General features: G+C 35.0%; 1 protein-coding gene across 7 annotated transcripts in view; it reads left to right on the plus strand.

Annotated features, from left to right (window-relative positions):
- Nucleotides 1-26,096, plus strand: part of LOC136037581 (FHF complex subunit HOOK-interacting protein 1B-like) — a 90,979-nt gene that overhangs the window by 36,691 nt on the left and 28,192 nt on the right. For 5 of the 7 annotated variants that reach the window (XM_065720310.1, XM_065720304.1, XM_065720314.1 and 2 more), the window contains exons 6-8: nt 630-677; nt 11,115-11,282; nt 14,813-15,088. In XM_065720310.1, coding sequence (XP_065576382.1) covers nt 630-677; nt 11,115-11,282; nt 14,813-15,088 — 492 coding nt within the window. The remainder of the gene's footprint in view (nt 1-629; nt 678-11,114; nt 11,283-14,812; nt 15,089-26,096) is intronic. The other 2 variants (XM_065720333.1, XM_065720327.1) reach the window with 1 other exon arrangement.

Here is a 26,096-nt window from a genome sequence, read left to right on the forward strand (position 1 = left end):
AATATGGCCTAAAATTAACAATTTTCCTATTTCTCCTGTAAGTCAAAGAAAACTACTTCGACATCCCTCTCCCTCAAAGGCGGGTCTCAGTAAAAGTAAAACAACATGGCCTAAAATGTCCAATTTTCCTTTTCTCCATCAGTCAAAGAATAATCTTCTGACATACCTCTCCCTAAGGACTATACCTGTATGGATGTATGATTTTTGCTGCATTTTAATTTCACTTTATGATGAGCCAAGCTAAAAATTATTTGGCTCTACGACTACACCTGCCGACACGGCAGTTTGGAGAATTTCCATTTGTCAGATAGGTGCAAAGAACCCCGCATTCCCAGAATTGAAAATTGTAGATAAAAAATAAATGTTTCCCATAAGTTTTACCTCCATAAAAATATTCCCATGCCCCTTCCCCCTCTCAGGATCCGAACTTTGTGCATCTCCATCCACGAAGTTAGCCTACGCCCTGTGAAGTTGGATGTGCTCCTTCTATACTTCGAACATGAATAATGAAGGCGAGCCAACTTTGTAGTCTAGTTTTTTATCAATGCCTGTTACACCTGTGGTTTACGACCAAAATAGTAACAAATACATTTATATTGATTGGAACATTAATGTCACTTTTTCTTTAGGATGCTATTGGCTTGCCTGTAGAGAAGCTAGAGGCCCCTCATTTTTCGGTCAGTCAATTGTCAACAACTGTCGCTTTGATTTCACTTTTCTATTTACTTATCTAATATTTAATGGAACTTTATGGAGCATGCTATGACTAATCAACTTATACCCAAGGAGCTGCGCACATTTACTTGACCTTGTGCCACAGACCATACTTACTGTGCCAGTCTAGTATGGCCATGATACTAATACATCTGAGCCTGATACTAATGCTTCCAGCGCACACGAAGTAAATAAGTGCGCAACTCCTTACTTTTAGCTGTGTTGCTTCTATTTAATTTGCCATCCTAGTTGCTATTTTGCTTGAGTTTACTTAGTTAGTTAAGACTGAAGCAGGCACGTACGCAGAAGAATGATTTTCAGACAAGCCTCTTCCCTAATATCAAGATTTTTAACATAGTTCCTATAATCAAAGTTTTTTGGAAGGAATTTACCTATTTTTGGTACTTTTTCCGAAGTGCCTTCTCCCAAAATAAAATTATGCGTTCGTCCCTGCTCAAGTCTTACTTATTTTCTTTCGTATCCAATCTTTTTTTCTCGAATGATCAAAAGTGTAATTTGTTGCCAATAAAAGCAGAATATGATTGAATAGTTCTGGTGGGTAAGAAAAAATATTTTTGGTGTGCCCCCCTCTACTGTTGGAGAATTTTTACATATACCCAATTGTTGCGGAGGAAAGAATAAAAAAGACGCATTAATAACTCATTCAGACTGAAATGCTGAATATAGCTGTTGCTCAAATACTGCACAAAAAAAGTGATTAATTAATCAAACAGTTCGTGGTAAACGAACTGTAGTAAGGAGCGACCCGGCTCAATAGTAACCAAAACTCTAAAAAATGGAATTTTGATACCAATAGTTATATCAAAAGAATCGCATTTTAATGCTGATTTTAAATATATAAGTTTCATCAAGTTTAGTTTTACCTATCAAAAGTTAGGTAACTAGTCCTAAGCCTGAGAAAATGTGTCTTATTTTAGAAAATAGGGGGAAACACTCCCTAAAAGTCATAGAATCTTAACGAAAATCACACCATCAGATTCAGCGTATCAGAGAACCCTATTGTAGAAGTTTCAAGCTCCTATCTACTAAAATGTGGAATTTTGTATTTTTTGCCAGAAGGCAGATCACGGATGCGTGTTTATTTGTTTGTTTGTTTTTTATGGCACTTGGTATTAACCAAGTGACATATAGCAATCGCAAATTCTGTCGGTCTGTCTGTCGGTCCCAGTTTTGCTACTTTAGGCACTTCCAGGTAAGCTAGGACGATGAAATTTGGCAGGCATATCAGGGACCAGACCAGATCAAATTAGAAATAGTCATTTTCCCGATTTGACCATCTGGGGGGGGGGAGTGGGGGGCCCGTTCATTCGGAAAAAATAGAAAAAATGAAGTATTTTAAACTTACGAACTGTTGATCAGATCTTAATGAAATTTGATGTTTGGAAGGATATCGTATCTCAGAGCTGTTATTATAAATCCCGACCGGATCTGGTGACATTGGGGGGGGGGGAGTTGGGAGGGGGGGACCTAAATCTTGGAAAACACTTAGACTGGAGGGATCGGGATGAAACTTTGTAGGGAAAATAAGCACAAGTCCTAAATACATGATTGACATAACCGGAACGGGTCCGCTCTCTTTGGGGTAGTTGGGGGGGGGGGTAATTCTGAAAAAAATAGAAAAAATTAGGTATTTTTAACTTACGAACGGGTGGTCGGATCTCAATAAAATTTGATATTTAGTAGGATATCGTGTCTCAGAGCGCTTATTTTAAATCCCGACCGAATCTGGTGACATTGGGGGGGGAGGGAGTTGGGAGGGGGAAACCTAAAATCTTGGAAAACACTTAGAGTGGAGGGATCGGGATGAAACTTGGTGGGGAAAATAAGCACAAGATACATGATTGCCATAACCGGAATGGATCCGCTCTCTTTGGGGTATTGGGGGGGGGGGGGTAATTCTGAAAAATTAGAAAAATGAGGTATTTTAACTTTAACGAACGAGTGATCGGATTTCAATGAAATATGATATTTAGAAGGATATCGTATCTCAAAGCTCTTATTTTAAAGCCCGACCGGATCTGGTGACATTGGGGGAGTTTGGGGTGGGGGAACCTAAAATCATGGAAAATGCCCAGATTGGAGGGATCGGGATGAAACTTGGTGGGAAAAATAAGCAGAAGTCTTAGATATGTGATTTACATAATTGGAACGGATCCGCTCTATAGGAAGGGGGTGGGGTAATCCTGAAAAATTGGAAAAATGACGTATTTTTAACTTACGAAGGAGTGATCTGATCTTCATGAAACTTCATATTTAGAAGGACATCGTAACTCAGATCTCTTATTTTAAATCTCAACCGGATTCAGCGTCATTGGGGGGGGGGGAAGTTGGGGGGGAAATCTTGGATAACACTTAGAGTGGAGGGATCGGGATGAAACTTGGAGGGGAAAATAAGCACAAGTCCTAGATACATGATTGACATAACCGGAACGGATCTGCTCTCTTTGGGGTATTTGGGGGGAGGGTTAATTCTGAAAAATTAGAAAAATGACATATTTTTAATTTACGAACGAGTGATCGGATCTCAATGAAATTTGATATTTAGAAGGATACCGTGTCTCAAAGCTCTTATTTTAAATCCCGACAGGATCTGGTGATATTTGGGGGAGTTTGGGGTGGGGGAACTTAAAATAACGGAAAATGCTTATATTGGAGGGATCGGGATGAAACTTGGTGGTAAAAATGAGCAGAAGTCTTAGATACGTGATTTACATAATTGGAACGGATCCGCTCAATAGGAAGGGGAGGGGGGGGGTAATCCTGAAAAATTGAAAACATTGACGTATTTTTGACTTACGAAGGAGGGATCTGATCTTCATGAAACTTCATATTTAGAAGGACTCCGTAACTCAGATTTTTTATTTTAAATCTCAACCGGATTCAGCGTCATTGGGGGGGGGGCAGACAGTTGAGGGGACCGGAAATCTTAGAAAATACTCAAAGGGGAGAGATCAGGATGAAACTGGATGGGAAGAATAAAAACCTGTCTCAGATACGTGACTGACATAACCGGACCAGATCTGCTCTCTTTGGTGGAGTTTGGGGGGGGAGGTAATTTTGAAAATTGGGGTATTTGTAACTTACGAAAGGGCGACCAGATCTTAATGAAATTTGATATTTAGAAGGATCTTGTGCTTTAAAGCTGTAATTTTAAATTCCAACCAGATCCTGTGACATTGGGGGGGAGTTGGAGGGGGAAACCGGAATTCTTGAAAAACGTGAAAATTGGGGTATTTTTATCTTACGAATTGGTGATCGGATCTTAATGAAATTTGATATTTAGAAGTAATTCATGTCTCAGAGCTCTTATTTCAAATCTTGAACAGATCTTTTGACATTGAGGGAAGTCGGAGGGGGAAATTTTGGAAAACACTTGGAGTGGAGGAATCGAGATGAAGCTTGGTGGATAGAATAAGCAAATGTCCTTGATACGTGATCGATGTAACCGTACTGGATTCCGTCAAACCGTAACCATAGCATTATCAACCGTACTGGATTCGCTCTCTTTGGGGGAGTTGGGGGAGGAGTTCAGTGATTTGGCGAGTTTGGTGCTTCTGGACGTGCTAGGACGATGCAAATTGGTAGGTGTGTCAGGGAGCTGCACAAATTGACTTGATAAACTCCTTTTTCCAGATTTGACCATTTGGGGGGCTAAAGGGAGAGAAAAAATTAGAAAAATGAGGTATTTATAACGTACGAGTGGGCGATCGGATCTGAATGAATTTTGATATTTAGAAGGGCATCGTGACTCAGAGCTCTTATTTTAAATCCTGACCGGCATTAAGCCTCTTATTTTCCTTTTAAATCAATCTATTCATTCTTAGAATTGTGTTAGAGCTCATACCATGTGAGCTTTTGGCTCTTAGCTCTTCTCGCCTCGTCACAAGTGCCATATGAGCTCTTAGCTCTTGTTTTTTTTTGTTGTTTTTTTCCCCGGGGTGATCGTATCGACCCAGTGGTCCTAGAATGTTGCGAGAGGGCTAATTCTAACGGAAATGAAAAGTTCTAGTGCCCTTTTTAAGTGACCAAAAAATTGGAGGGCACCTAGGCCCCCTCCCATGCTAATTATTTTCCCAAAGTCAACGGATCAAAATTCTGAGATAGCCATTTTTTTCAGCGTAGTCGGAAAACCTTATAACTATGTCTTTGGGGACGACTTACTCCCCCACAGTCCCAGTCGGTGGGGCTGCAAGTTACAAACTTTAACCAGGGCTTACATATAGTAATGGTCATTGGGAAGGGTTGAGAAGAGGGGGATATGGTGGGGAAACTTTCCATCGAGGAATTTGTCATGTGGGAAGAACATTTCCATGAAGGCAGCGCAGGATTTTCTAGCATTATTTAAAAAATAATGAAAAAATAAATATGAAAAAGTTTTTTCTCCTGGAAATAAGGAGCAGCATTAAAACTTAAAACGAACATAAATTATTACGCATATGAGGGGCTCACCTCCTCCTAATACCTCGCTCTTTACGCTAAAGTATTTTTAGTAATTTCAACTATTTATTCTACGGCTTTTGTGATTCAGGGGTCATTCTTAATGAATAGGGACAAAATTTAAGCTTTAGTGTAAAGAGCGAGGCACTGCCGAGGGGGTAAACCCCTCATATATGTAATAAAAACATGAGAATACAAAAATCCGTTACGTAAGCTAATTTATAAGTTGCGTATATCTTTTGCTAATAAAAACATTCGTAAGAAACTAAAAGTTCTTGTTGCCTTTTTAAGTAACGAAAAAATCGGAGGGCAACTAGGCTTCCTCTCCCGCTCCCTTTTTTTCTCAAAATCATTCAGTCAAAACTATGAGAAAGCCATTTAGCCAAAAGAATAAATATACAAATTTCATTTTAATTATTTCTCTGCGGAGAGCCAAAGTCAAAACATGCATTGATTCAAAAACGTTGAAATCAATGAAAGAGAAGTTACCAATTAGATTGAATATGTATCCTTTGCCTTGCAAAGGATGCTTCCTCATCAATGTCCCGCTCTGTACGCTGAAGTTTGATTCTTTCTCTCAACTCTTCTTTTTAAAAAAGTAAAAAAAATTTAGCGTAAAGAGCGGGGCATTGATGAGGAAGCAGCCTCTTTCATATACGAAGTAATTTCTGTTCTTTTTAAGTTTTAATGTCGCCCCTTACTTTCAGTTAAAAAAAACCTTGTTTTTTTTATTTAATTACATTAAAGCACGAACTATTACTCCTAGCAACTAAAGTATTATGCATTACTAGCAACCTAACTTATTTAGCTTCCTGATTTTCTGAGGTTCGTGTCTTACTATTTAAACTATTAATTTGTGTTACCAGCAATCTAGTAAAAGACAATCACCTATAGCGTGAAAAACAAAAATCCGGTGTCAAAAATCTTGTGTAAAAAGAGGGGGTAGTAATTTCTTTAGTCGACAGGGCTCTAAAAATATGTTCACGTAATCATTTAAAATCCGAGAACCCTCCACAGCCTTGCCCTGAGGGCTGTGGAGGGTTGTCATCCTCAAAGACATAACTTCCTGACCGTTTAACTACGCTGAACAAAATAGCTATCTCAATATTTTAATTGGCTGTGTTTAGGGAAATTATGGGCGTAAGAGACGGGTTAGTTGCCCTCTAATCACTTCTGACTATTAAAAGGGACAATAGCCATTTCAGTTTCCAATATGATAAGCCCTTTTAGAAGTTTCTACGGTAACAAATGGCCGTCTCGAAATTTTTATCACATGCATTTCAGGAAAATTTGAAGTGAGTGGGGGGGGGGGAGGTATCCAACCACCGATCACTCTGAATATTAAAGAGGGCACTAGAAATTTTTATAACCAATTCAATGAGCCCATCCGAAGGTCTAATGATCATCCTTTCTATATAAACCTTAAATGCCGCCAGGGCATAACTTGCAACTCTTGCCCTGAGTGCTTTGGGAGGGGGGAGGTTTCATCCTCAGAGACATAATTTTCGGATTTTCAACTATGTTGAACAAAATAGCTATCTAAAAATTTTGATTGAATGTTTTTAGGGAAATGTTGGGCGTGAGAGGGGGGCTAGTTGCCCTCCAGTCAGTTCTGACTGTCAAAAAGGGATTGACTATTTCCAATTAAATGAGCTGTTTTCGAAGTTTCTACGACGACAAATGGCCATCTGAGAATTACTATCGGACACATTTTGGGAAAATACGAGTTGTGAGGGGGGGAGGGTATCCACCTTCTGATCACTCTGAATCTTAAAAAAGGCGCTAGAGTATCTGATTTCTAATCCCATGAGCCCATTTTGAAGTTACTACGACCACCTACGCCAACTTCTTAGATACGAAATGCCCTGGTTTAAGCAAAAAAGAAGAGTATCGGACATGATCATCTCTTACGGGGTCGCTAGCTACTGCTGCAACCCGAATTGGACGTGATTGCCTCTTTCTAGGCTGTTGGCTACCGCTGCAACCCAGATTTTTATCTTTCCTTACGTTGAAATTACAAACAGGGAAAAGCCTATGGCTTTTTTTTTAGTTTCAATAATAAGAGACGAACATCAGGGAATCAAGCATCTAAGTAATTCAAGTATTGCACCATATCCTAGAAAGGTGTACCAATGACAATACTACCACTAAAGCCAAGGCTACTACTAATAATGAATGTTTCAGTTTCAATGAGCTTACGTTCATTCTTTATCATATGACCCGTTCAATTCCCCGTTATAAGGAGTTTTTAATATATTGGCTTTATAATTGTACCTTATAAGTATGTAAGCACTCAATTATTTTCAAAATTTCCTGGGTATTGCAGAATTATTATCAGGGGTAATGTAAATATTTTATTATACAAATGCTGATAAACCCGCTAGGCTCCGGATCAGCATAAGTATGTCCTGAAAAATCTGTCCACCATCATCACGGTCTACCCCCCGTGAAATAAAGCTTATTACAATTAATAACAATACATTATTGAATATGGGTTATTATTGTGCTCTATTGAATGCGATTTGACCACAAGAATGAATTTCTTAAAAGAAAAAGAATCTGGTTAACCCATGGAATTTTGGAAATAACCAAAAAGCATTATTAGTTCATACTCACCTCCCAAGGATAGGAAACATGATATTGGTGAGATTGAATTTATTTATTCAGATAGGAGGATGAGGTTTATAGGTAGGGAGAAGGGTGTAGGACGAATAATGAAGATTCTAACTCTTGCTTAGATTAGAAAGGGATTAAACATTTTATATTAAAAAAGTACAAGGTACGAGTCATAGTAGTTTGTCCCCCTGTAACACCACCTGACATAGATAGTAGTGGCTCACATGAATTTTACTTACAGTTACAGGAACAAATAGACAGGATTCCAAAAAAGTGTTACTCTATTTGATTTGGGGGGTTTAATGCCCATTTTGATAGGAATAGGGATAAATGATACCTTAATCTAGATAATTTGGTGTTGGAAAGGAAAATAGCAACGGATATAGAATGCTGTTGTAGGTATAACAATTTAGGTATAACAAAAACAGTGTTTGGTCGTAAAGTGGCCTGTAAGCTGGCACGATACTAGGATGATGATAAGATGGCCAACCATAATGATTATGCTCTTGTAAATCGAAGACTGGCAAGAGCGGCACAAGATGCTTGGTTATGCAGCAGTGCTGTTATTGATGTTAGAATAAAAAATCACCATCTGGTAGTGCCTAGAGTTAGCCTAATGCTGAAAGATTATGCAGATGATTTGGGTGTACTGATGAAAACTTTGGTAAAATAAATAAATTTTGGTGGCCCAAGAATATGTTTGAAAATTAATGCTAAGAAAGTCAAGTCGCTTAGACTAGTAGTAAATTAGGGTGAAGAGGCGAGTTTGGGTCATAAGAAGATCGATCTAGTGGGTAACTTTAATTACGTGAGTAACATTATTAGTAAAGATGATGGATGTAGTAGATATGTTAAAAGTAGAATGGTCTATACCCAGGGTGTTGTTTTTGCAGTTGGGAAAAATTTAGAAGAATAGGAAGATAAGTACCAATATTAGAGTATTGGAAGCTTGTGTAATTACAATAGTCTATTATGGTTCTAAAACGTGGGCGCTTTGGAGGACGGAGGAAGATATGTTTGCTGCTTTCCAGAGGAACTATCTTAGGATAGTGTTGGTTAACTGTTTGACTGACCGTATCAAGCTTTACGAAAATGTGATTCTATCCCACTTTCTGGGGTTATACTAAGAAAATGTTCAGTTGGCGAGGACACTTTTGTGGACATAGGATGACACATTGCCAAAGATCGCCTTTTTGTCCATCCATCTAGGACCTAATGAAAAGCAGACCGTCCCGGATTGGGAGGAAAGAGGTCTTAAGAAAGGGTTTAAAGAAAATTGGAATTTCTTGGCACGGGTAAAGAGGGAAGCTTTGAATAGATTGGGGTGGAGGAGTGTGTGCAACTATGCTGGCTTCAGGAGGCTTTTTGTTGCAATGGTTTATTAACAGCATTGTTGTATAATGGCTTAAAACTTGTAATAATGAATAATATCATTATGGTTGCTTAAAAATAGCAAGGTTAATCGCTAAATTGACCAACTCAAGTAAACCTTCAATTACCCATCTCGGATTTGGTGTCTCCTCTGAAACCACAGCAAAGTTTTTGATTTTCGCCATGATTTTCTTTGTTTTCATATAATTTGTCTTTGTTTTAATTTACCTCCTCTCTTTGTAAGAGTCGAATTATGAGTCTAAATATGAAATAAATTGTATTCCTGTAATTAAATAATTATTCTTACTTAAACACGAACCTTGTAAATAGGAGGTAATTCCAATGCCTCAATTGCACTTTGTCCGTTTTGTAAACCAAATATTCACGGTTATGTATAATATGTATTTATTTACAACCCACTTACATAAAACTATAAATAGTTGAGTATAAACACAAGCGAAAATCAACAATGACATTACACAAACAAAAAAAAAACCAATAAATCACCAAAAACAGTTAAACAACAATAATATTAAATAAATAATTTTAATGAAAAAAACGAAATAAGCCATGATGAGGCGACAATCGCCGATACGCTGTTTCCGAAATCCTTTTGTGTAAACCAGTCAGCTTTTCAGTAATATTCGGGAGGTGAAACTTGTTTATTAATTTTCTATTCCTATACCAAAGAGGAAGATATAGAAGATATTTACAAAAACGGAAATAGGCCACCCGAACATCACTAAAATCCTTATTCCCAAGTATAGGATAAAGCCCAGAAAGGTAAAGAACAGAATGATCTGAAAAAGTAGAATATAGCTTTTCAAAGGCAATGCGATTAAATTTGCCTCGATTAGCTACAATTTTAGAGTAACCAACCTGGATCTTCGCCTTAGCATCCCGGACGGCACACTCACGAATAGTTTTTAAATTTTTGGTAAGCGTAATACCCAACCACCGCATCGAATCTACATGAGGGACGGAAGAAAGCTTAGAGGCTTAGGAGGGGATAGAGAATTTAGAGAAAGATACTCACATTTACCAACGTTAAGCGAAAGACCGATTTTAGTAAAATAATAAGAAACTTTATTAACCATCTGCGATAGTCTGAGTTTAGACCGGCTAATTAGAAGAATATCATCAGCATAAGCAAGGTATGAAATATCAGTTAACCCATCAAGACACATAGAAGATATATTCTCAAAAATACTAGAAATACAAAATTTAAAAATACTTGGAGATAACACTCCGCCCTGCCGTACACCCCGACGAACAGGGACATTAAAAGAAAAAAGAGTACCATTAGTTTTAATTCGAAGATAGGATTTACCATGCTAGAACTTAAGAAGAAAAATCAACGAAAGGTTAATGCCGTAAGTATAAAGAGCCTGACTGTGTACAATACTATCGAAACCCTTAGAAAGACCAATATATACTATTAGTATCTATTTAAGAAAAACAAATTCTTAGTCAAATTTCTTGTTAATTGATTTGTTTTAATCATTTACTTGTAGTATGAAGTTTAAAATGAAAATTTAGTAGAATCAAATTTAATAAAAGGTCTTTGTAGTTCGGAGGTATAAAAGGAATTGACATTGTTTCCAAGTTTCTTGCTCTTTTTTGCTTAGTCTCTCTCTCTTTCTTTTTTCTCTCTCTCTCTCTCACTCTCTCTCTCTCATCTCTCTTTATCCCTTCCTAACATACAATTGGAACTTTTTATATTCTTGAGAAGAGAAATAGAGAAGCAGTATCAGCACATACTTCTTGTCGTTAACAACGTCTGGAATTTTCATTTTTCGGTTTCAAAGTTTGGACTGGCAATATTTTCCCTTTTAAATATTCTACCTTGTCTCTTTAGCTTATCATCTTTTCATTGTTAATAAAAAATGACCTATTTTCATGGAGCTTGATTAGCTGGGTAACTTAAGAAATAATCAATAATGTTTCATTTTTAGAACACAGTCCGCGAAATAACTGCAGCTACATGCTATTTCAACTTGTGCTTAAAGAGGATTGCTAACAGGGCCTTATTGGGTGCTTTTCTACGTTTCTTAGCTGTTGAAAAATATGAGGGTCAGTGTGTTATGGACTCTCTTGTAATGAGGATCATGGCTAAATCCAAGGTACGGAGAACTTTATTCTAGAGTGTCCAATATGCTTCTGTCTTTAATTGTTGTATGCTTTAAGTATATTTTTGTGGCCTAATTGTTTTTTGTTTTTTGTATTTTTATGGTTTGAAAATTGTAAAACGCCCCGAAGAAAAATTCTGGATAGGCCCTTCCTCTGGGCATACACTGCAGATATAAAATCACAGAGTAGACAGTGGAGTTTAGATACCTTGGTAGTACAGTCCAAAGAAACGGATCCAGCGAGTACGAGGTGTGGTCTAAAGATTGAACAAGCCAATGGAGCTTTTATTTACTAAAGCCAATATGGTGAGAAAGTGAAAATATGGTTATTCAACAATAATTGAATAATAATGCCTCTTTGGCCCCCTGTGTAGCTTTGATTACTGGAATCTAACCAAGCTTCGAGAACAGACGAACCTTGCTTTCGAGAATAAATATCTTCGTGAGGGATTAACTGGGGAGACCACGTCACAAATCTGATAGTCCGCTCCGTATCGTATCCATACCTGTAGTAGATATCATACAGAAAAGAGGAATAGGGCTACTTGGGATACTTCATTTGTATCGTGGAAGATGGGCTCCCCAGAACCGCACTTGCGTGGCAGTTAGAGGAAATCCGAAGAAGAAGATGACAAAAAAATACATGAAAAATTTTGTTTGATCCCAGTGGGATGACATATGGGCAGCAACATATATGTATTTGATACTATTTTGAACAAGATGGGTCTGTCTACTATAACTCAGTTTCAAATATTAAAGGCTACTAGATTCAGACTTATGAACCCCACTCCCAGTGCCCCAAGCAAGTTTGGTTAGAAAAGATTAAGTTGGTTTAGGTTAGCTTAAGTTAGGTTTTTAACCCATTTCTGATATTTAGAACCAAAATCAGTCCAACCTAATCTAAACTAACATAATCCAACCTTATTTTAACTTTTCCCATCATAGGACTATTTATTTTATGTTTAATTTTTAGATTAATTCCAAATATTATAGATTCGTTTCAGATTTTATTTTTATGCCACTTGGTATTAACCAAGTGACATGTAGCAATCGCAAATTCTGTCGGTCTGTCTGTCGGTCCCGGTTTTGCTACTTTAAGAACTTCCAGGTAAGCTAGGACGATGAAATTTGGCAAGCGTATCAGGGACCGGACCAGATTAAATTGGAAATAGTCTTTTTCCCGATTTGACCATCTGGGGGGGGGGGGAGTGGGGGGCCTGTTAATTCGGAAAAAATAGAAAAAAGGAAGTATTTTTAACTTCTGAGCGGGTGATGGGATCTTAATGAAATCGGATGTTTGGAATGATATTGTGTCCCAGAGCTCTTATTTTAAATCCCGACCGGATCTGATGACATTGGGGGGAGTTGGAGGTGGTAAACCTAAAATCTTGGAAAACACTTAGAGTGGAGGGATCGGGATGAAACTTGATGGGAAAAATAAGCACAAGTTCCAGATACATGATTGACATAATCGGAACGGATCCGCTCTTTTTGGGGTAGTTGGGGGGGGGGGGGTAATTCTGAAAAATTAGAAAAAATGAGGTATTTTTAACTTACGAACGGGTGATCGGATCTCAATGAAATTGAAGGCTATCGTGTCTTAGAGCTCTTATTTTAAATCCCGACCGGATCTGGTGACATTGGGGGGGGGGAGTTGGGAGAGGTAAACCTAAATCTTGGAAAACACTTAGAGTGGAGGGATCAGGATGAAACTTGGTGGGAAAAATAAGCACAAGTCCTAGATACATGATTGACATAACCGGAACGGATCCACTCTCTTCGTGGTAGTTGGGGGAGGGGTTAATTCTGAATAATTAGAAAAAATGAGGTATTTTTAACTTACGAACGGGTGATCGGATCTCAATGAAATTTGATATTTAGAAGGATATCGTGTCTCAAAGCCCTTATTTTAGATCCTGACCGGATCTAGTGACATTGGGGGAAGTTTGGGGTGGGGGAACCTAAAATCATGGAAAAAGCTTAGATTGGAGGGATCGGAATGAGACTTGGTGGTAAAAATAAGCAGAAGTCTTACATACGTGATTTACATAATTGGAACGGATCCGCTCTATAGGAAGGGGGGGGGGTTAATTCTGAAAAATAAGAAAAAATTACGTATTTTTAACTTACGAAGGAGTGATCGGATCTTCATGAAACTTCATATTTAGAAGGACTTCGTAACTCAGATCTCCTGTTTTAAATCTCAACCGGATCAAGCGTAATTGGGGGGGGGGGCAGTTGGGGGGGCGGAAATCTTAGAAAATACTTAAAGCGGTGAGATCAGGATGAAACTGGATGGGAAGAATAGAAACCTGTCGTAAAATACGTGACTGACATAACCGGACCGGATCTGCTCTTTTTGGTGGAATGGGAGGGGGGGGGGATAATTTTGAAAATTGAGGTATTTGTAACTTACGAAAGGGTGACCAGATCTTAATGAAATTTGATATTTAGAAGGATCTTGTGCTTTAAAGTTCTAATTTTTAATTCCGACCAGATCCTGTGACATTGGGGGGAGCTGGAGGGGGAAACCGGAATTCTTGGAAAACGTGAAAATTGGGGTATTTTTATCTTACGTATAGATAATCGGATCTTATTGAAATTTGATTTTTAGAAGGAATTCATGTCTCAGAGCTCTTATTTCAAATCCCGACCAGATCTTTTGTCATTGGGGGTGTTGGAGGGGGAAATCTCGGAAAAACCCTTGGAGTGGAGGAATCGGGATGAAGCTTACTGGATAGAATAAACAAATGACCTTGATACGTGATTGACAGAGTCGTACTGGATTCACTCTCTTTGGAGGAGTTAGGGGGAGGGGTTCAGTGATTTGGCGAGTTAGGTGCTTCTGGACGTGCTAGGACGATGAAAATTGGTAGGCGTGTCAGGGAGCTGCACAATTTGACTTGATAAAGTCGTTCTCCCAGATTCGACCATCTGGGGGGCTAAAGGGAGAGGAAAAATTAGAAAAAACTAGGTATTTATAACTTACGAGTGGGTGATCGGATCTTAATGAATTTTGATAGTTAGAAGGACATCGTGACTCAGAGCTCTTATTTTAAATCCTGACCGGCATTAAGCCTCTCATTTTCCTTTTTAAATCAATCTATTGATTCATAGAATTTTGTTAGAGCTCATACCATATGATCTCTTGGCTCTTAGCTCTTCTCGCCTCGTCACAAGTGCCATATGAGCTCTTAGCTCTTGTTTTCTCTTTAATTAGTTGTATAGATTATTGCTATTTTTAGTGCTGAAGATGCCTTTTTTATACAGGCGAAATATCTGTCGGATTTGTTGTCTTTTCTTTTCTTTCTACTGGCCATAGACCCGTTATTTAGTTTTTGGTTTTCTTGGGATTTTCTTCTCCTTGTCTTCGCAATTTACTCGTTTCCTAATTTGATTGCGATTCTTTTGAGAACGACGATTGTTGATTATGATTCAGTATCTTCGTTTCACCAATAACATTAATCAAAATTGAGGTTGTAGACCCATTGCTATATTTTGTTTCATTTTTATTTCTATTTTAGGCTCTTTGTTTGGCAACCCTGACGCTACTGCACACACTTGTCAGTTTGCACTGTGAAGATATCATGCTGTTTTTAGTGTTTCGTGGACTTCTCTCGGGTAGACACCTATTAATCGCAGAAAATAATCAAATGAAGACATCACTTATCCATAGTGCCGAGAAATTTCTGTCGCTTATACCGAAAGTTCAAAACCAGGAGGCGGAGCCTGCTTTGGATGCAACTGAATATTATACACCGAATGCCAGTCCTATCAAAGATCTCAATTTAACTTCGAATGTAAGGAATTATCAAATATGAATTCATAGCCAGTGAAAACAAGTGCAAAATATTTTGACCGACACCCGATCTCAGCCGTCCTCAGCTCTGAATCATTTATATTTTTGATAGTGTTTCACTATTAATTGTTTTTGCACCAATTTGCGGTCTTGTCAAAGATAATTGCGTTTTTACTTGTTTTCACTGGATATGAGTTCTCCTCGTTTTTTTTTCATTGTCCCACGCTTTTTGTGAAAGGAGGGGGACGGAGGGAAGGAGGAAATAACGAGAATGAGTTTGGGTTTTGCTTTCTTGGAGAAATTGATGAGGCCTGTCATCTTATGAATGAATATAGCATTTGATGATTTTATTTCTGCTATAACTCAAATTGCTGAAACCCAATAGGTTGATGACATCTGTCTGGTAACTCCCAACTTAGAGCAAATTTTTTGTGTTGGTTCTTACAGAATGGAATATTTTTATTTTATTTTGGTGATATGACTTTTGTTTAAAATGCCAGTGACATCCTCGCATTAATGATATCTTAGACTGAATTATTACATTTGAACTATAACATGATTGGGGTAAAAATTGGCCTCTCAATTGATCTTACAGAAGTATCAACGTAAACCGCAATCCTTGTTAAAAATAAAAAAAATTTAAAAATGGAATTTTGGAAAACGCAAATATTTGTAGTCTCTTTTGTTTTAGACTACTTTTAAAAAGTTATTAATGTAAGACATCTTGCATAATTAATATAAAAAGGAAAGAACGTCCCCTCAAAGGTGGTGGTGAAAATTTCACTGTGTAATTCAATGGAAAACCCTAAAACGAACATACCTATCTTTTGAAAAGTTACCTCTCTGGGGGATAATGTCACACTTTTGGGGACTCTTTTATCTCTCTCCCTGAAATATCGTTATGTTTTGGATATCGAACATGTTGTTATATATTGAAATGTCGTCATAAAGTGGTTTTCCAAATATTCCTCGCATTAAAAGCTACTAGAAAAAACAGTTAACTACATTATGCTAAATCTTGATTTAATGATAAAATTAACATGTGAATTTTAACGTTTACACTGTTTAGAGGGATTTACAAGGACAATGTTTCATAAATAATTTAAATTTTCGTATGAAAATCCTCAAAGAAGGATAAATACCCTTTTGACTCTTTCATCAAAAACTGTAGATTCTTCTTAGGGAAAAGTGTGAAGGTTCTTAGGATTGTGAAGTGAGCAGATACAAACTTATGTTGACTTCTTTCGTTTCTTTGCTTAAGCTAGACAAGGGTCTTTTTGCAAGGCTTATTGTTTAAACGTTTAAAATTCTAAAAATGAATACAAAATACTTAAAATAGACCAATTTTCCTGATGGAAGGAAAGAGTGAAGTTGAAACTTAGATTGAACACTGATTACTGCTATGTAGTTTGTTCATCATATATCTAAAATAAATGGTCTAAATAGATGTGATATTTTTCTATATTTTTATAATTCTAAACAAGTGCTTTACTCAAAACAGAACTTGCTTAAGTTTTTTAGATCTGCTGGTTACTTGAGGGTTTTTCTGTTCTTAAAGATATTTTGTTGTATTGTTTTGAGTTTTTGGATAGCCAAGCAATGGTTTTTGTTCGTTCAAAGTTTTTAATTTGCTCTTTACTTCCATAAAAAGCTCTGTTTTTAAAATTAATTAAAATAAATAATCACATTACTTTTTTCTGAAGTCAAGTATAAAACAAACATAATGTACCACAAACATGAGTAAGACTGCCATCATAACAAAACTGTAATATCACAAGGCTAATGAAGGCTTACAAATAAGAATGGTATTGTTTCCTCCCCACCCTGTCCCTCTCAAACCCTTTTAACGTCTTGACCATCATTTGCGTTTTATTGAAAAAGATCCGCATTTTGAAAAGTTAGGTTTATATTTTTCTAACCATCGACAAAAAATATTGTCGTAATAATTCGGATTACTAATCAAATGGGATTTATTGATTGTCGTAACTTCGTTGTTCCATTGTGGAAATGATTCTTTTGTAACTAAACCTAGGACAAAAAAATATTTCTTCCCAAAAAATCATTTTAAATAATCATTATGCTTACCATTAAATTTTGAATTTGCTCCTGAACTTTCTTAGGGCTTTATTTCCTATGCAAGTTTTTTTTCTTTTTTTTTATATTGCATTCTGTTATTTCGACACGTTTTTGGGTTACTCATCAAAATGAAAAAGAAGTCATGAAAATACGTTAAAAATCTGATGAAAGGTTTCGGAAATATCCGAAAATAGGAAAAAGGATGCTACCGTTCAAGTAAGTTTAGATTAGACTCTAAGAAAAAAGTCAATACGATAATTCTGGCTCGGTTAATGAATAGTTTTGAAACTTGTGAACCAAATCTTGTATCTTGTCCTTTTGGTCCAAGTAACAGCTGTAGCCTTGTCGCAAAATCGCATATTTCAAAGGAAATATAAACCTCTAGTAATACAAAAACAAACAAACAAGAATTGTTAATAACCAAATCTTGTATCTTGTCCTTTTGGTCCAAGTAATAGCTGTAGTCTTGTCGCAAAGTCGCATATTTCAAAGGAAATATAAACCTCTAGTAATACAAAAACAAACAAACAAGAATTGTTAATAACCAAATCTTGTATCTTGTCCTTTTGGTCCAAGTAATAGCTGTAGTCTTGTCGCAAAATCACATATTTCAAAGGAAATATAAACCTCTAGTAATACAAAAACAAACAAACAAGAATTGTTAATAACCAAATCTTGTATCTTGTCCTTTTGGTCCAAGTAATAGCTGTAGTCTTGTCGAAAAATCGCATATTTCAAAGGAAATATAAACCTCTAGTAATACAAAAACAAACAAACAAGAATTGTTAAAAACCAAATCTTGTATCTTGTCCTTTTGGTTCAAGTAATAGCTGTAGTCTTGTCGCAAAATCGCATATTTCAAAGGAAATATAAACCTCTAGTAATACAAAAACAAACGAACAAGAATTGTTAATAACCAAATCTTGTATCTTGTCCTTTTGGTCCAAGTAATAGCTGTAGTCTTGTCGCAAAATCGCATATTTCAAAGGAAATATAAACCTCTAGTAATACAAAAACAAACGAACAAGAATTGTTAATAACCAAATCTTGTATCTTGTCCTTTTGGTTCAAGTAATAGCTGTAGTCTTGTCGCAAAATCGCATATTTCAAAGGAAATATAAACCTCTAGTAATACAAAAACAAACGAACAAGAATTGTTAATAACCAAATCTTGTATCTTGTCCTTTTGGTCCAAGTAATAGCTGTAGTCTTGTCGCAAAATCGCATATTTCAAAGGAAATATAAACCTCTAGTAATACAAAAACAAACAAACAAGAATTGTTAAAAACCAAATCTTGTATCTTGTCCTTTTGGTCCTAGTAATAGCTGTAGTCTTGTCGCAAAATCGCATATTTCAAAGGAAATATAAACCTCTAGTAATACAAAAACGAACAAACAAGAATTGTTAATAACCAAATTTTGTATCTTGTCCTTTTGGTCCAAGTAATAGCTGTAGTCTTGTCGCAAAATCGCATATTTCAAAGGAAATATAAACCTCTAGTAATACAAAAACAAACAAACAAGAATTGTTAATAACCAAATCTTGTATCTTGTCCTTTTGGTCCAAGTAATAGCTGTAGTCTTGTCGCAAAATCGCATATTTCAAAGGAAATATAAACCTCTAGTAATACAAAAACAAACAAACAAGAATTGTTAATAACCAAATCTTGTATCTTGTCCTTTTGGTCCAAGTAATAGCTGTAGTCTTGTCGCAAAATCGCATATTTCAAAGGAAATATAAACCTCTAGTAATACAAAAACAAACAAACAAGAATTGTTAATAACCAAATCTTGTATCTTGTCCTTTTGGTCCAAGTAATAGCTGTAGTCTTGTCGCAAAATCGCATATTTCAAAGGAAATATAAACCTCTAGTAATACAAAAACAAACAAACAAGAATTGTTAAAAACCAAATCTTGTATCTTGTCCTTTTGGTCCTAGTAATAGCTGTAGTCTTGTCGCAAAATCGCATATTTCAAAGGAAATATAAACCTCTAGTAATACAAAAACAAACAAACAAGAATTGTTAATAACCAAATCTTGTATCTTGTCCTTTTGGTCCAAGTAATAGCTGTAGTCTTGTCGCAAAATCGCATATTTCAAAGGAAATATAAACCTCTAGTAATACAAAAACAAACGAACAAGAATTGTTAATAACCAAATCTTGTATCTTGTCCTTTTGGTCCAAGTAATAGCTGTAGTCTTGTCGCAAAATCGCATATTTCAAAGGAAATATAAACCTCTAGTAATACAAAAACAAACAAACAAGAATTGTTAATAACCAAATCTTGTATCTTGTCCTTTTGGTCCAAGTAATAGCTGTAGTCTTGTCGCAAAATCGCATATTTCAAAGGAAATATAAACCTCTAGTAATACAAAAACAAACAAACAAGAATTGTTAATAACCAAATCTTGTATCTTGTCCTTTTGGTCCAAGTAATAGCTGTAGTCTTGTCGCAAAATCGCATATTTCAAAGGAAATATAAACCTCTAGTAATACAAAAACAAACAAACAAGAATTGTTAATAACCAAATCTTGTATCTTGTCCTTTTGGTCCAAGTAATAGCTGTAGTCTTGTCGCAAAATCGCATATTTCAAAGGAAATATAAACCTCTAGTAATACAAAAACAAACAAACAAGAATTGTTAATAACCAAATCTTGTATCTTGTCCTTTTGGTCCAAGTAATAGCTGTAGTCTTGTCGAAAAATCGCATATTTCAAAGGAAATATAAACCTCTAGTAATACAAAAACAAACACAAGAATTGTTAATAACCAAATCTTGTATCTTGTCCTTTTGGTCCAAGCAATAGCTGTAGTCTTGTCGCAAAATCGCATATTTCAAAGGAAATATAAACCTCTAGTAATACAAAAACAAACAAACAAGAATTGTTAATAACCAAATCTTGTATCTTGTCCTTTTGGTCCAAGTAATAGCTGTAGTCTTGTCGCAAAATCGCATATTTCAAAGGAAATATAAACCTCTAGTAATACAAAAACAAACAAACAAGAATTGTTAATAACCAAATCTTGTATCTTGTCCTTTTGGTCCAAGTAATAGCTGTAGTCTTGTCGCAAAATCGCATATTTCAAAGGAAATATAAACCTCTAGTAATACAAAAACAAACGAACAAGAATTGTTAATAACCAAATCTTGTATCTTGTCCTTTTGGTCCAAGTAATAGCTGTAGTCTTGTCGCAAAATCGCATATTTCAAAGGAAATATAAACCTCTAGTAATACAAAAACAAACAAACAAGAATTGTTAATAACCAAATCTTGTATCTTGTCCTTTTGGTCCAAGTAATAGCTGTAGTCTTGTCGCAAAATCGCATATTTCAAAGGAAATATAAACCTCTAGTAATACAAAAACAAACAAACAAGAATTGTTAATAACCAAATCTTGTATCTTGTCCTTTTGGTCCAAGTAATAGCTGTAGTCTTGTCGCAAAATCGCATATTTCAAAGGAAATATAAACCTCTAGTAATACAAAAACAAACAAACAAGAATTGTTAATAACCAAATCTTGTATCTTGTCCTTTTGGTCCAAGTAATAGCTGTAGTCTTGTCGCAAAGTCGCATATTTCAAAGGAAATATAAACCTCTAGTAATACAAAAACAAACAAACAAGAATTATTAAAAACCAAATCTTGTATCTTGTCCTTTTGGTCCAAGTAATAGCTGTAGTCTTGTCGCAAAATCGCATATTTCAAAGGAAATATAAACCTCTAGTAATACAAAAACAAACAAACAAGAATTGTTAAAAACCAAATCTTGTATCTTGTCCTTTTGGTCCAAGTAATAGCTGTAGTCTTGTCGCAAAATCGCATATTTCAAAGGAAATATAAACCTCTAGTAATACAAAAACAAACAAACAAGAATTGTTAATAACCAAATCTTGTATCTTGTCCTTTTGGTCCAAGTAATAGCTGTAGTCTTGTCGCAAAATCGCATATTTCAAAGGAAATATAAACCTCTAGTAATACAAAAACAAACAAACAAGAATTGTTAAAAACCAAATCTTGTATCTTGTCCTTTTGGTCCTAGTAATAGCTGTAGTCTTGTCGCAAAATCGCATATTTCAAAGGAAATATAAACCTCTAGTAATACAAAAACAAACAAACAAGAATTGTTAAAACCAAATCTTGTATCTTGTCCTTTTGGTCCTAGTAATAGCTGTAGTCTTGTCGCAAAATCGCATATTTCAAAGGAAATATAAACCTCTAGTAATACAAAAACAAACAAACAAGAATTGTTAATAACCAAATCTTGTATCTTGTCCTTTTGGTCCAAGTAATAGCTGTAGTCTTGTCGCAAAATCGCATATTTCAAAGGAAATATAAACCTCTAGTAATACAAAAACAAACAAACAAGAATTGTTAATAACCAAATCTTGTATCTTGTCCTTTTGGTCCAAGTAATAGCTGTAGTCTTGTCGCAAAATCGCATATTTCAAAGGAAATATAAACCTCTAGTAATACAAAAACAAACAAACAAGAATTGTTAATAACCAAATCTTGTATCTTGTCCTTTTGGTCCAAGTAATAGCTGTAGTCTTGTCGCAAAATCGCATATTTCAAAGGAAATATAAACCTCTAGTAATACAAAAACAAACAAACAAGAATTGTTAAAAACCAAATCTTGTATCTTGTCCTTTTGGTCCTAGTAATAGCTGTAGTCTTGTCGAAAAATCGCATATTTCAAAGGAAATATAAACCTCTAGTAATACAAAAACAAACAAACAAGAATTGTTAAAAACCAAATCTTGTATCTTGTCCTTTTGGTCCTAGTAATAGCTGTAGTCTTGTCGCAAAATCGCATATTTCAAAGGAAATATAAACCTCTAGTAATACAAAAACAAACAAACAAGAATTGTTAATAACCAAATCTTGTATCTTGTCCTTTTGGTCCAAGTAATAGCTGTAGTCTTGTCGCAAAATCGCATATTTCAAAGGAAATATAAACCTCTAGTAATACAAAAACAAACGAACAAGAATTGTTAACAACCAAATCTTGTATCTTGTCCTTTTGGTCCAAGTAATAGCTGTAGTCTTGTCGCAAAATCGCATATTTCAAAGGAAATATAAACCTCTAGTAATACAAAAACAAACAAACAAGAATTGTTAAAACCAAATCTTGTATCTTGTCCTTTTGGTCCAAGTAATAGCTGTAGTCTTGTCGCAAAATCGCATATTTCAAAGGAAATATAAACCTCTAGTAATACAAAAACAAACAAACAAGAATTGTTAATAACCAAATCTTGTATCTTGTCCTTTTGGTCCAAGTAATAGCTGTAGTCTTGTCGCAAAATCGCATATTTCAAAGGAAATATAAACCTCTAGTAATACAAAAACAAACAAACAAGAATTGTTAAAACCAAATCTTGTATCTTGTCCTTTTGGTCCTAGTAATAGCTGTAGTCTTGTCGCAAAATCGCATATTTCAAAGGAAATATAAACCTCTAGTAATACAAAAACAAACAAACAAGAATTGTTAAAACCAAATCTTGTATCTTGTCCTTTTGGTCCAAGTAATAGCTGTAGTCTTGTCGCAAAATCGCATATTTCAAAGGAAATATAAACCTCTAGTAATACAAAAACAAACAAACAAGAATTGTTAATAACCAAATCTTGTATCTTGTCCTTTTGGTCCAAGTAATAGCTGTAGTCTTGTCGCAAAATCGCATATTTCAAAGGAAATATAAACCTCTAGTAATACAAAAACAAACAAACAAGAATTGTTAATAACCAAATCTTGTATCTTGTCCTTTTGGTCCAAGTAATAGCTGTAGTCTTGTCGCAAAATCGCATATTTCAAAGGAAATATAAACCTCTAGTAATACAAAAACAAACAAACAAGAATTGTTAATAACCAAATCTTGTATCTTGTCCTTTTGGTCCAAGTAATAGCTGTAGTCTTGTCGCAAAATCGCATATTTCAAAGGAAATATAAACCTCTAGTAATACAAAAACAAACAAACAAGAATTGTTAAAAACCAAATCTTGTATCTTGTCCTTTTGGTCCTAGTAATAGCTGTAGTCTTGTCGCAAAATCGCATATTTCAAAGGAAATATAAACCTCTAGTAATACAAAAACAAACAAACAAGAATTGTTAAAACCAAATCTTGTATCTTGTCCTTTTGGTCCAAGTAATAGCTGTAGTCTTGTCGCAAAATCGCATATTTCAAAGGAAATATAAACCTCTAGTAATACAAAAACAAACAAACAAGAATTGTTAATAACCAAATCTTGTATCTTGTCCTTTTGGTCCAAGTAATAGCTGTAGTCTTGTCGCAAAATCGCATATTTCAAAGGAAATATAAACCTCTAGTAATACAAAAACAAACAACAAGAATTGTTAATAACCAAATCTTGTATCTTGTCCTTTTGGTCCAAGTAATAGCTGTAGTCTTGTCGCAAAATCGCATATTTCAAAGGAAATATAAACCTCTAGTAATACAAAAACAAACAAACAAGAATTGTTAATAACCAAATCTTGTATCTTGTCCTTTTGGTCCAAGTAATAGCTGTAGTCTTGTCGCAAAATCGCATATTTCAAAGGAAATATAAACCTCTAGTAATACAAAAACAAACAAACAAGAATTGTTAATAACCAAATCTTGTATCTTGTCCTTTTGGTCCAAGTAATAGCTGTAGTCTTGTCGCAAAATCGCATATTTCAAAGGAAATATAAACCTCTAGTAATACAAAAACAAACAAACAAGAATTGTTAATAACCAAATCTTGTATCTTGTCCTTTTGGTCCAAGTAATAGCTGTAGTCTTGTCGCAAAATCGCATATTTCAAAGGAAATATAAACCTCTAGTAATACAAAAACAAACAACAAGAATTGTTAATAACCAAATCTTGTATCTTGTCCTTTTGGTCCAAGTAATAGCTGTAGTCTTGTCGAAAATCGCATATTTCAAAGGAAATATAAACCTCTAGTAATACAAAAACAAACACAAGAATTGTTAATAACCAAATCTTGTATCTTGTCCTTTTGGTCCAAGTAATAGCTGTAGTCTTGTCGAAAAATCGCATATTTCAAAGGAAATATAAACCTCTAGTAATACAAAAACAAACACAAGAATTGTTAATAACCAAATCTTGTATCTTGTCCTTTTGGTCCAAGTAATAGCTGTAGTCTTGTCGCAAAATCGCATATTTCAAAGGAAATATAAACCTCTAGTAATACAAAAACAAACAAACAAGAATTGTTAATAACCAAATCTTGTATCTTGTCCTTTTGGTCCAAGTAATAGCTGTAGTCTTGTCGCAAAATCGCATATTTCAAAGGAAATATAAACCTCTAGTAATACAAAAACAAACAAACAAGAATTGTTAATAACCAAATCTTGTATCTTGTCCTTTTGGTCCAAGTAATAGCTGTAGTCTTGTCGCAAAATCGCATATTTCAAAGGAAATATAAACCTCTAGTAATACAAAAACAAACAAACAAGAATTGTTAATAACCAAATCTTGTATCTTGTCCTTTTGGTCCAAGTAATAGCTGTAGTCTTGTCGCAAAATCGCATATTTCAAAGGAAATATAAACCTCTAGTAATACAAAAACAAACAAACAAGAATTGTTAATAACCAAATCTTGTATCTTGTCCTTTTGGTCCAAGTAATAGCTGTAGTCTTGTCGCAAAATCGCATATTTCAAAGGAAATATAAACCTCTAGTAATACAAAAACAAACAAACAAGAATTGTTAATAACCAAATCTTGTATCTTGTCCTTTTGGTCCAAGTAATAGCTGTAGTCTTGTCGCAAAATCGCATATTTCAAAGGAAATATAAACCTCTAGTAATACAAAAACAAACAAACAAGAATTGTTAATAACCAAATCTTGTATCTTGTCCTTTTGGTCCAAGTAATAGCTGTAGTCTTGTCGCAAAATCGCATATTTCAAAGGAAATATAAACCTCTAGTAATACAAAAACAAACAAACAAGAATTGTTAATAACCAAATCTTGTATCTTGTCCTTTTGGTCCAAGTAATAGCTGTAGTCTTGTCGCAAAATCGCATATTTCAAAGGAAATATAAACCTCTAGTAATACAAAAACAAACAAACAAGAATTGTTAATAACCAAATCTTGTATCTTGTCCTTTTGGTCCAAGTAATAGCTGTAGTCTTGTCGCAAAATCGCATATTTCAAAGGAAATATAAACCTCTAGTAATACAAAAACAAACAAACAAGAATTGTTAATAACCAAATCTTGTATCTTGTCCTTTTGGTCCAAGTAATAGCTGTAGTCTTGTCGCAAAATCGCATATTTCAAAGGAAATATAAACCTCTAGTAATACAAAAACAAACAAACAAGAATTGTTAATAACCAAATCTTGTATCTTGTCCTTTTGGTCCAAGTAATAGCTGTAGTCTTGTCGCAAAATCGCATATTTCAAAGGAAATATAAACCTCTAGTAATACAAAAACAAACAAACAAGAATTGTTAATAACCAAATCTTGTATCTTGTCCTTTTGGTCCAAGTAATAGCTGTAGTCTTGTCGCAAAATCGCATATTTCAAAGGAAATATAAACCTCTAGTAATACAAAAACAAACGAACAAGAATTGTTAATAACCAAATCTTGTATCTTGTCCTTTTGGTCCAAGTAATAGCTGTAGTCTTGTCGCAAAATCGCATATTTCAAAGGAAATATAAACCTCTAGTAATACAAAAACAAACAAACAAGAATTGTTAATAACCAAATCTTGTATCTTGTCCTTTTGGTCCAAGTAATAGCTGTAGTCTTGTCGCAAAATCGCATATTTCAAAGGAAATATAAACCTCTAGTAATACAAAAACAAACAAACAAGAATTGTTAATAACCAAATCTTGTATCTTGTCCTTTTGGTCCAAGTAATAGCTGTAGTCTTGTCGCAAAATCGTATATTTCAAAGGAAATATAAACCTCTAGTAATAC

Source organism: Artemia franciscana, chromosome 2 (genome assembly GCF_032884065.1).
Source record: "Artemia franciscana chromosome 2, ASM3288406v1, whole genome shotgun sequence".
Taxonomy (NCBI): domain Eukaryota; kingdom Metazoa; phylum Arthropoda; class Branchiopoda; order Anostraca; family Artemiidae; genus Artemia; species Artemia franciscana.